This window comes from Lytechinus pictus, chromosome 2, assembly GCF_037042905.1.
Source record: "Lytechinus pictus isolate F3 Inbred chromosome 2, Lp3.0, whole genome shotgun sequence".
NCBI classification, from domain to species: Eukaryota; Metazoa; Echinodermata; class Echinoidea; order Temnopleuroida; family Toxopneustidae; genus Lytechinus; species Lytechinus pictus.
This window is the reverse complement of record NC_087246.1, coordinates 66060907-66073225: the sequence shown is the minus strand read 5'-3', so window position 1 is coordinate 66073225 and position 12319 is coordinate 66060907. Positions and strand designations below refer to the sequence as shown.

The following is a 12319-nucleotide window of genomic DNA, read 5'->3' as shown; positions in this document are numbered from 1 at the left end:
AATTCATAAGAATCCTAGGCGGAAGTAAATGATTGATTATCTTTATACAACCTATGGTACGAGATATTTTTATTTTGTTTATTCTATTTTATTTGTCTTCTTTACCAAAGGTAGCCTGTTCAGTAGTTTAGACACTGATGTCAACCAGGGCCCTGTACAATACATATATATACATAAACAATAAAAAGAACACATTATATACAACACATGAAGTCGACATTGTTACACTTCAATACGATTAGAGAGAAATGATTTGAGTTCTTGAAAAAGGAAGCAGTATTGGAAATTGACAGGAAAACAAGAAAAAATTGATAGGTATGTATTTTCATTATAGGTTACTACGTTTTTATAATTAAAAACTTATCAATTTAGTGAATTTGCAAGTGTGAATTTAGAAATCGATCAATCATACAAAAAAACCTCACTGAAAGAACTATGAGTATATCCCGGATACACAATTTGCTTATAATTAAAAAAAAGATGCGCATTACACTTATACTACAGAGTGGTTATTATTAATCAATATTCGTTGGACTGAATCATATCATTATAGTTAAATAACAATTATTTACATTTACTTCACACAGCATATGATATATAACATAACGATAATATGAGCATTAAAGATTCAATAGTGATTGTATGTTTCATAATAATACAAAATTACATAGGATTGCTATTAAAAAAACAGAGTGCACGATTTACACTCACTGGGAGCTAACAACGGCATAAACAAGTAATTACAACCCCTCAGGAGTTTTGCTAGCCTCCAGTATAAGGTGGTGAATGCTTCTTTGGTTGTTGCATTTTTAAGAGCTGGAAGAAGTCCTTTCCACAAGAGTGACCCTTCATGAGAAAAACTTTTTCCCCATCTGTGTTTTGACCATATATAGGTACCAGCAAACCTTGTGAGGTGGCACCCCTCGTACGGTGAGTGTGGACGCTATTACTTTTAGTAAACATATCAGAAATATATTAAGGACCATTCCATTGAGTGCATTGTACATTAATTTACATTTGTTGAATTCCCATCTTTGTTCAATGTTTACCCATTTCAGTTGTGACAATAGGTGTCATGAAATTGCATCCAACATGTCCAAGGACAAGTCTTGTCATTTTCTTATGTTGGGCAATGAATGCATCCTTTATGTATTTTGAACAGTTAGCACAGGAAGGACTGCAGTAGTCAAAATGAGGTGTTATCAAGGCATTAGCTAGGATTTTGGCACTATCGATAGTTAAATACTTTCTTAGTCTACTTATATAAGGCAATACGTGAGCCAATTTTTTTGCTCGTTTCATCAACTTGTTTTTGCCAGGTGAGTGACTCGTCGAACCACGTGCCCAAGTATTTGAAATTTGAAACTCTTTCAAGGACATGATTATCAACTTTCACATTTTAGGGATCTGAATTTTTTAGTTTGTTAGAGGTACCAAATAACATGCACTTCGACTTTTCAGGGTTTAGTGTTAGTCGATTTAATATTAGCCATTGACTTATTCTCTGAAGATCTGAATTGATTTTTGTTTCAATTTCTTCAGTACATTTAGCGCTGAACATTAATGCAGTGTCACCAGCATGATCGTACATTATTTTCTTAAGAACATTGGGTATGTCATTCACCAGAGATATGTACGCTGACGACACGACACTTACCATCAGTGCGAATGATGCGACAGTTTTGGAAGAAAAATTAAGTGTTGTATTAAACAAGGTCATGGTATGGATTAAAGATAATCAGCTCGTCCTCAACACTGAAAAAACTTGTGTCATGATAATAGGTTCTCGTGCTAATCTCAGGAAAATAGATTCTTTCACGATTTCGTTAAACGGTGATTTGATAAATAGAGTTCAATTCACTGAATGCTTAGGAGTTTTGATAGATGAAGAACTGAAATGGTCAAAACAAATTGAAAATGTATGTAAACTTACTCAGAAAAGTTTTGGAATAATAAAGAGAGCGAAAAGTTTTTTGCCTGTGCAGTCCTTAAAGTTGCTTTATAACAGTTTAGTGTTGCCAAGATTTGATTGCTGTTCTGCTGTATGGTCGAATAGATTTCAATCCCATACAATAATATTAAGCTGCAAAAAATTCAGAAGAGGGCTGCAAGAATAATATTGAACAAGACATACGACACACCGTCGGCTGATTTGTTCGCAAGTCTTAAATGGATGACACTAGACAAACGATTTGAGCTCAGTCACGTTTTGATGATATATAAATGTGTTCATAATTTAGCACCTTCTTACCTTCAGGTAAACTTAACCAATCCAAATGATGTACATGAACATCATACCAGACAGAGAGACAGTGGATATTTACGCGTGCCCAAGTTTCGCACTGATTGTTATAAGTGTAGTCCAATTGTTTCTTCAATATTTGAATGGAATAAGCTTGATAATTCAATTAGAACAGCTCCTTCTGTCATTTCATTTAAGAGAATGTTTAAAAGAACTTGTAATTTATGAATAACTTGCGGAACATCCACTGTTGTGCGTATTTTGTGTTAGCATGACCTTGATGATTTGATGTATATTATCAGTATTTTCAAGATGTCGTTCTTAGTTAATTTGATTTATTGATATTTGATTATACGTCAAACGAGTGCCCGTCTGCGTTTTGTTTGCTGCTAAGTTTGTTAATGTTTCGTTTTACATTCAAATCATAATGTGAATCTTAATGCCGTAACATTCTGTACATACGTTATGCATTTTGTAAATATGTTTATTGTTATTCAGGGCCCCATGGAAGACCACTACTTATTGGTGAATGGGCTACCCTGTCAAATTTTCAGAAATAAATAAAATAAATAAATTAAAGTACACAGGAGAGGCCCCAAGATTGAGCCTTCAGGCACTCCTGTTTGTACCTTTTTCAATTCAGAGGAAAAAGTTTTGACAGAAGTACACTGTGAACGATGTTTTAGGTAGTTCTCAAACCAATTATACTCTGCTCCAAGAATTCCATACATGGTAAGTTTGTGAAGCAAAAGATCATGGTCGACTGAGTCAAACGCCTTTTTGAGGTCTAAAAACACAACTCCCATCAGTCGACCATGATCCATTTGCGTGTACAGATGATCACTTAAATAGGTAAGAACCGTGCTAGTTGAGCGATAGCAGGGCCCGCTGGGAGAACAGTTTTCGGAACTGAAGCGGCTTCCCTGGGTAAATATACCTGTATTATTATTATTATTATTATTCTTCCGAAATCCAGACTGCTCACTAGCTAGTAAATCATGTTCCAAAAAAGTAGTCTGGAACCTGGGTATGAACTAGTCTTTCAAATATTTTCATAACCACAGGGATAACAGATATAGGTCTATAGTTATGCCCCCCCCCCCTTGTGAATTGGAGTGACTTTAGCATGTTTCCATTCATCGGGGATGAATCATGACTTTTGCATTTTTTATGCAAATGCATACCGTTAAGGTTGAGCCAGTTACATATAACATCAAAATCACTTCGCAGATTTTTGTTTTTAGATAATACATCATTACAAAAAAGCAGTATCTGCATAAAGACACATTTTAGAATTAACATTCATTTCAAGTTACATATAGCATTGATAAAAATACAAAATATTAATGGAACCAATATGGATCCCTGTGGGACGCCTGAACTAATTTTACTGATACACTTATTTATTACGACAAACTGTCTCCTGTATGTAAAATATGCTTTCATCCAATCATGTTCGTTACCCTCAATTACATTATACTTCAGTTTTTCAAGAATGAAAGTAATATGTGGTATAACATCAAACGCTTGACGTAAATTGAGGAAAATACCTCCCATCATTCGCCCCTGATCCATTACAGATAGCCTGTAATTTCATTTAGACATGTAGTAGTAGAATGCAAAGGTCTAACAAAAAACTGACTGGGAATTCGTTAGCAGTTTATTTTCATTCAAGTATTCATAAAGTTGATTGTGGATTGTTCTTTCTAATATTTTAGACAAGGCAGGTAGAACAGATATCGGTCTAATATTATCGACATCATCCTCCTTTATGTATTTGAGTAATTCTTGCCGTCTTTAAATCGTTTAAATCTCTTGGAATGGTACATGTTCACAATATCATAATGCATATATATACCAATGGTTCTACTAAAAAAGGAACAGCAGGCCTTAGGATGTGTGTCATCTACATCAACGGCATTTGAACAATCAATGTTTGACAATGCCTTAGAAACGTAATCTTTTTTTATTTCACTGGATTTAAATTCACATTCGGGTAAAGATAATGTTTGTAAACTACTGAATGCATCAACTGATGTATTATCAGAAGGGGTCTGTAATCTCAGTTCTACGTCATTAAAGACTTTTTTTAAATCCGGTAACTTAATTTTACACTTGATTTTGACGAAATATTCAGCATTGAATTTGTTTAATCTTTTGATGTTTATTCAAAATCAAATCAGCTTTTTGTCAGTGTCAAATTGGCCTTAAACTTAATTACATTTCAGAGAGCAGATAGCAACTATCATACTTTTTAGGTGGTCTGTCAACGACAGATCACCTATTAGTTTTGTCAGAATTTTCTTTCTTCTTTATTATTATTATTATTATTATTATTATTTATTTTTATTTCCGCCAATTTTTTGTTCCTAGGATAACTCCAGATCGGTTTTGTTAATTTCTTTCAATTTTGGCACAGTCAAAGGTGATTGTCATAAGACGTGAAAATAACATTTTCAAGGTCATCAGGTCATGATGACGTCATCTAGACGCCATTTTGTAAAATCACATTATCAATCATATCTCCATTATCAATTATCAAAAATTACCAATATTTACATCACATTAATTTCAGGTCAAGGGTCAACAGTTCATGTCATCAAAGGTCACCTGGTGGTCACGACGCGCGCGTACGCGCTCGTCAAAATTTTAAATTGCTCAAAATCACTTTTTGACCAAAGTAGAGTACGTTTTAGGTCATTTTAAGCATTTCAAAAATTTGCGCACGCACACGTATGCGCGCGCGTTTCCGCGCGTAACGCCTTCAACGCAACACAGAAACGCCGTTTTTTTTTATATCATTGCATTGATAATATAATTCTGAGCAATTTGATACCTTCATCAACCTTCTACGACCATTAATAACGAAATTAACACCCGTTAAAGTTTGCAGCACGTGTGCGCGCGAGCTCTTACTATAGGCCATATATGGGCAAAAACATGCCTATTAAAAATTCACTGTAGCTCTTTAAATAGTGCGTTGACCCCCATTTTTTTTTCATATATCGATAGAGTATGAGTTGTAGATTTGATTTCATGTCACCATTGTCCCTCAATTTGATCATGACGTCATCATAATGGCGTCGGAAGTTAAAATATCAATTTTCCTTGTTATGACGTCATAATAATTATGCAAATTAGGCTTTAACTCCGTGAATATTGGTCAATTTTCGCCCAATTTTCGATATGTTGTAGTTTAGAATGTACTCATTCTCCTGAATTGGCATGAAATTTCATTTTGAAAAACGCATCATGGCGTAAAATAGCGATCAAAAGAGGCATGTCATTTTTCCTCATTTTGCGTGTAGTCTCTATGGGACATGACTTTTTCTCAAAACTAGATTCTACATTCCTCTGTTTCGTGAGCTATATCTCCACTTTTTCTTGTCAGTTGTCTCTGAGCTTTTAAAATGTTGTAGCTGAGATTCTAAGCTTTCGGAAGTGTGCCCTCCATTTTTTGATCAGATGCCGGGATCATGCCCGTTTTTCGCTTGCAAAATTGGATTTGCAATTCTCAAATTTGCTTACGTGTAATCTCTATGGGGAATGTCGTGGCTCAATGGATAACGCACTTGACTTGCGTTCTCGGGGGCGCAGGTTCGAGTCCTGGGGTAAACAAGATGATTTTTTTATCATTTTTTTTTCTTTTTTACCACCTCGTACATGATCCTTTATGTTAATTAAAAGGTATAAAAGTTAAAATTTAGCAAGATAAAACAGACTATAATTACTTTTTTCATATCACATGTATTGTCATATATCAAAGAGACCATTTTCACAGTGCTTTATCATCTCCCGTCTTTCACAAGTATTCCATCCATAATGAACATTCCGTTGTCATCATGAAGATCATATTGATCTGCTGGAACATGGTAATGGTGATCATGATGGCGAGAATAAGGACAGACCACCTAATTCGTCCGCATGACGAATTAAAATCTAGTTTAAATTTCACTTCACATATTATACAAATATACCGGGTTTGAGAAAGTAAAGTGGAAATATTATTATCCGAGGTTGGTTCGGCAATTACTATTTTTCCCGAGGGGGGTGAGCCCAGATGGAAAATAGTAACATTGCCGGACCAACCGAGGATAAAATATTTCCACTACACTTTCGAAAGAAACGCCCGGTATATTTGTTTTATATCTCATCCATATATTAAAGTTTATTTTTTTATCTATTTATTTCTTTATTTATTTCTTTATCTATTTGTTTTCTTTATTTTAATGACACTGGAGATATACAGAATTCTTATTAAAACGATCGAATTTATGAAGTTATACAGGACTGTAAACCGTTAAAGTGTTAATTTTTCACTGACAAAATTTATTTTGTTCCAAAACCGCATACAAAACGTACAATTACCTTCTGATTGTGAATTTTTGCATGGTCAGCCCCCACCCACTTTCGGCTCATCCCCCACTTTCAAAACCGTTCCATGGCATCTGATAATGGGGCGAAATGTATAAAATAATTGTCATGAGTGATTTTTTTTTTTTTGGGGGGGGACGCCGCAGGCAGTGTCCTCATATTTATGCTAGTTGAATAGGTTGTGAAATCTAAGTGGAAAAAGCTTCTTCTTTTTTTTTTTTTTACTTACGAATGGCGCAAAAACTGATGAATCGTAAACTAATAACCGGTGGATCGACACACTGAAAGAATGGCGTCAGGAGATATTGAGAAACGACGTGTGCCTGAATCGCCACAGAGGACGCATTAACCATCACAATGGTCCAGAGCTTTAAGAAACCGACAGCTCGCCCCCATCCCTCTAACATGAAAGTAAATTCACCTGCCAAAAAAAGAGAGAAATAGATACTATTTGTCTTAATACATAATGAACCATGGCTGTCTTATTGAAGAGTGCTTGTAGACTCATGATGAAGTATAACTGCACCCTGAAAACACGAACGGCGAAAAGGCCGGGTGGGAAAGAGTGGAGAATGGCCGAGGAGTGACAGCGTTCTCCATCCTCATTGAAAACGCTGTCACTTCTTGGCCCTTGTTTAAGGTTGTTTACCCCTTTCTACACTTTCTTTTTAAATAGTGTGTAAGGCGCTCCATTAGCAAGTATGATTAATATTATCTTGAGCATGTTTTAGACATATACACGGAAACACAAATTTTGCAATACAAACAAATCATAAGAATCGGTAGCAGAAAATAATCTAAAATAGGGGAAATGGCAAGTGTATAAATTATGAAATAAATCAGACAACCGCTCTGCTACACAGTAATATACTGTAATTATTACTTTACAGCAAGCTACTATATAATTTTCCAGCAGTAAATAACTGATAGCCATACTAGATTATATCTATTGCTAGCATGACTAGTATGGCAGATCACAGTACATTTTTTTGTTTGAATGATCATGATGATGACCCAGTTCCCGTATAGTTCTGGATGTGGAGTTGTCTTACCCCCTGATTTGCGGAACATCAGCGCCAGTTCTGTGTATATGAAGCATCCGCAGGTTTGGATGATGCCACAAACGATCCAGAAGATGAAAGCAAGACCGACCGACCCTCCTGCTCCTCGCAACACACCCGTTGGAGAGATGAAGATACCAGTCCCTATGACAGCTCCAACCTACATCATGTATGAAGGTATCGACCGACAGGAGTAACAGAGAGTGTAAAATATAATGTTATTTGGTGTTATGTGGCAAGAATTGTTCGAAGATATATACTCGTCTCTACCACCGCCATCACCATTATCAGCAGCAGCAGCATCATTACCATCATCGTAATCATCATCATTATCATCATCGTAATCATCATCATCATAATCAACATCATCACCACTACCATCTGCATCGTCATTATCGTCGTCAACATCATCACTTTCATCATTGTCAACCCCATCACATCTTAAACATCATTACCTCATCCTCATCCCCACTACTACCATCATCGTTGTCGTCATCATCATCATCATCATCATCATTACCATCATCATCTCCACCACCACCACCATCACCACCACACCATCATCATCATCTTTGCCCTCATACGGTTTACGATGACTGCTGTCTAGAATGGTCTATTGAGTCTTTTAATTGACCACCGTTACCAACACTCAACCGCTGCTATAGTGTGAGGACACCTTTAATTCTGTATTTTCTCTCAATTTCACGGATAACAGAAAATAAGTATCTGCCAACCATCTGAAGTTCCAATTAAAAAGTTCAATAATTACGCATTCGTTATTCAAACGGCAATGTAGACAGGATCATAATGCCTCATTTATATTTGCTAGGATCATCCTACGATGGATGAGTCTACGGATTTGTTTGTTTTGGGTTTTTGTGGCATCGCAGTTGGTTACATTATTTTTTAGTTTACATTATATACTGCGATTTCTTAAATTCGGTATTGTAGAGGGTCAAAGTTGTAAAATCCATGCATAAAATTATGGAGGCTTTATGGAGATCATACAATGTTCCTGCGCGGATGGTACGTCGGTACATTATTCGACGCCTTTGCGCTGACCGACGCCCCTAAATTGTGGTGTAATGTTTCTATGCTGATCGTATGCCCACATACAGGCTGCAATATTATGATAAAAAAAAAACCTTCGCGCCAGAAAAATAAAATAAGATAAATTCATAGATCCGACCTACTGAGCACGAATCAGTACGAAATTCTTACGATCATCGTACGCAACCCTACGGCGATCGTATCATCGTACGATTAGCTGGGTACAATCAACCTAGGGCAACCCTACGATAATGTAAACAGGTTACAATGGGATAACACAAGGACCTGAATGAATCCTTACCGTATGGGCGATGACGCCAAGTAAACCTATATGTCGTGGGATGAACACTTTTTTGCCGCTCGAATCAGAACCTTTCTCTTCGTGCTTGATAGCGACATCATTCTCGCAGCTGGAGAGAGAGAAAAAAAAACACTGGGGTATTCTGATAATAAAACCTATAGGTTTAATCCTAGTATAGTCTAAACGAGAAGTTTAAACCACATTGCTACGGAAAGCTGTCTTCATAATATTTCTTCAATATTGGTAGCGATTAAAATTTACCAACTAATTCATTGAAATTCATCATATTTTTTGTATTTTCCTATTCTGCCCGTTTTATGACTCGATTAATCTTTTAACAACTTTCTTCTGCAGGATAAGAATGATTTTACTTGGTAAATCTGTCACTCCATAAAAGTATGGTCTAAGTTAACCCAGGTTTGACTAAACCATGGCTATCAGAATATCACCCATGGATTTAAAGTAAATCAGTAACGCAGGGGATATCTATCTTCATTTAAAATGTATTTATTTTATAGTATTCTCTTCCCGCTACAAGCGAATGAACTGTATCATAATAAGGGAACATGATGGAAATTAAAAAAAAAACGCATGAAGTTATGTCGATCTTGGTATCATTCTGTTCAGTAAAGATGTTTTGTAGATAAAGCTGTACAAAAAAAACCCAATTAGTATCATTCTTCTAAAATCTAAAGTGGGAGGGGAAATCATGTATTCAATTTTTTTTTGGCTTGTCAAATTTTTCGTGGACGAAAATGAACTTAATTTTTTTTGGTGAAAACCTTTTTTTTCTTTGCTCAGATCATTGATCCACCCCTGTATTCAAGAAACAGAAGTTTTGATATAGTCCTGCACATGAACAATGATATATTGAATTAAATAAATTATAATGGCAAAGTCAGCTTATGATCATATCGGCACTGGTTCCAAGCTCACGGTTTCATAACACAATTCAGAACTTTAAGATACACTTCCGTGATTACTTTTGTTATTCTTTTCCTATGAATTTACCCGATGTTTAACTTCGTAAATTCATATACTATAGATTTAAAGCAGCTTAGGGGAAAATTGTATCTGAATTTTCCAATGTTGGTATCGGTTGAAAAATAAATTATCGGTAATTATTTTGTTATTACTGTTGTGATCGATTTTGACTAATTTGTACAAACAAAAACTTTAAGTAAATATGTTTTCCATCCCTGCCCACTGTACCTTTTGAATTCTAAATTGTTTCCATTTCCGATGTGGGCTGTAAATCATGGATGGTGATTATATATATCATCGGAAAGGGACTAGGCACGGTCAAGGTGTTTTGGTTGTATCACTATTTACACTGGGTTTAATTGGGAAAGTTCAAAAGCAATAAACTTGAACTTTAATCAGTTTGAGAAAAAATAGTACGTGCCATTGAGCAAACCCTACTGGAAAGAATACAGTTTCTCACAAGTGTGTGCGACAGTGTGATGACAGTGTGGAACACAATGTAAAATCATCTTCACATTTAATGTAAGCATTTCAAAAGTGCATGTGAATCACATATTCACTCTGGCAACACACTGTGAACATCCACACCAAAGAGGTAGTCAAGCTGTGAATTTAACATAATCCACCAAGCTGTGATCACACTGTTTGAGGCTATGTCCTTTCCAGCAAGGAAATTACTATCCAGTATATTTCCGCAAACAAAAGTCAAAAGTGACAATCGAAAACAATAGTGGAGGCCATCAGAAGATGACGCTAAATTAGCTGGAAGAATTTGAAAAATGCATCATATAAGCAATAGTTAGCTTCGCTACATGACAATACTGAATATACTAAGGAATGTTATATCTTTTTTAACGATTACAATAGAAGTTTACGGTGATTTATTGAAGAAGTTTAGGTTGATATCATTTAAACGATTCGATATAAGTTTAAAATCCAATGATTTAGATTTTTGTTTTGTTTCTAGTCAGTGCGATCTGTATATTATACTGTCTAGTGAAAATCATTTCTCATTTAAGATAAGAATTGTGTCTTGAAAAACCAATCATAGTCTCGCGTTTGGTGGTGTTTTTATGGGAGGGGGTAGCCGTCGCCTCCTAATTTTTCGCAAAATTGGTATCATGTTAAAACATTAATTACATTACTTCTATACTCTTCAAATATATTAATAGATATAAAATTAATAATTAGATTTGGGACCAGCTAAGGCCAAATGCATATCAAAGCCTTAGTTCCCTGAATATGAAATAAATACATTTTCATACAACTAAAAAACTAGGCCTAAACAAAATAAAACACAAAAGGGCAACAGTAAGTTCGTATTTTAACATTGCCTCATGAGTGAATGATTGATAGATAAGAGATGATTTATAATCATTGTCTTTTAAAATAGAAATTGATTATCAAGATTTTTCGATTCTTTTTTCAATTTATTTCACGTTGAAGGTGCTCTGTAATTAATAAGTACTAATTTCCTATCGATTGTTCAGAACTTCCACACCAAACCAAATGTGATTTTATGTCTGGGAATAATTATGTTATTTAAAGAGCGGTGATTGCCAATAATGTGTATTATGTTTACAACTACTTGGGGGAACAAAACTTGGCGTAATATGTGGGAACAATTCTAAAAACAACTTTGACATAATATCTAACAAATAATCTAACAAATGATATCTTATTTGATTTCCCTTTCTCAATTTTTGTTCGTCGTGGAACTAGGTGGTCCAGAGGCACCCCCGCCGCTCCAGCTCCCCATCTGTAACAGCACCCTCAATGACGCTATACTCCTACTTGAAATGTTGATTCAGAGTTCACATAAAATAAATCACTGATCTTCCTTTTTGTGCGTGATATTGGTAATCAAAATGAGAAATAAAACATGAAAAGGGTTTTAAAAAGAGCGTATGATTACGAAGACAGTTAATAAACATAATTCAGCATAATAGTAACATTATTAAACGCAAAAGTTTATTTGACAAGCACGATCGATACAGGAATACAAGATACAAATATTATTACGAGAAGAGTGCATGGAGGTTGATTACCAAACCTGCTTTATGATACTATCAATCGCAACATGTTATCTAAGAAAAATTAATGCAGAAATATAATAACAATAATACAAAATTAGGAGGCATTCTTACCTTCCCGCCATTATGCGTTTCCCTTTGATTAGAATATGCTGGTGCGAAAGTTCTTTGTTAGAGTGAAAGTAAAATTTTAGCTAATGATGAAATTTGACAGAATCAAAATAAATCTAGGTTAGTTTTAAGCGAGTGATACATCCCGCCAACGTTGGTTCAC

General features: G+C 35.2%; 1 protein-coding gene across 1 annotated transcript in view; it reads right to left on the bottom strand.

Moving 5' to 3' along the window:
* LOC129268561 (Y+L amino acid transporter 2-like) overlaps positions 1-12319 on the bottom strand; it is a 23750-nt gene extending 11431 nt beyond the window's left edge. The window contains exons 1-4 of the mRNA XM_064095446.1: positions 12160-12319; positions 9029-9137; positions 7669-7837; positions 6846-7037 (exon numbers count right to left, since the gene is read on the bottom strand). Of these exons, the coding sequence (XP_063951516.1) occupies positions 6846-7037; positions 7669-7837; positions 9029-9137; positions 12160-12170 (481 nt within the window). The 5' untranslated portion in view covers positions 12171-12319. The remainder of the gene's footprint in view (positions 1-6845; positions 7038-7668; positions 7838-9028; positions 9138-12159) is intronic.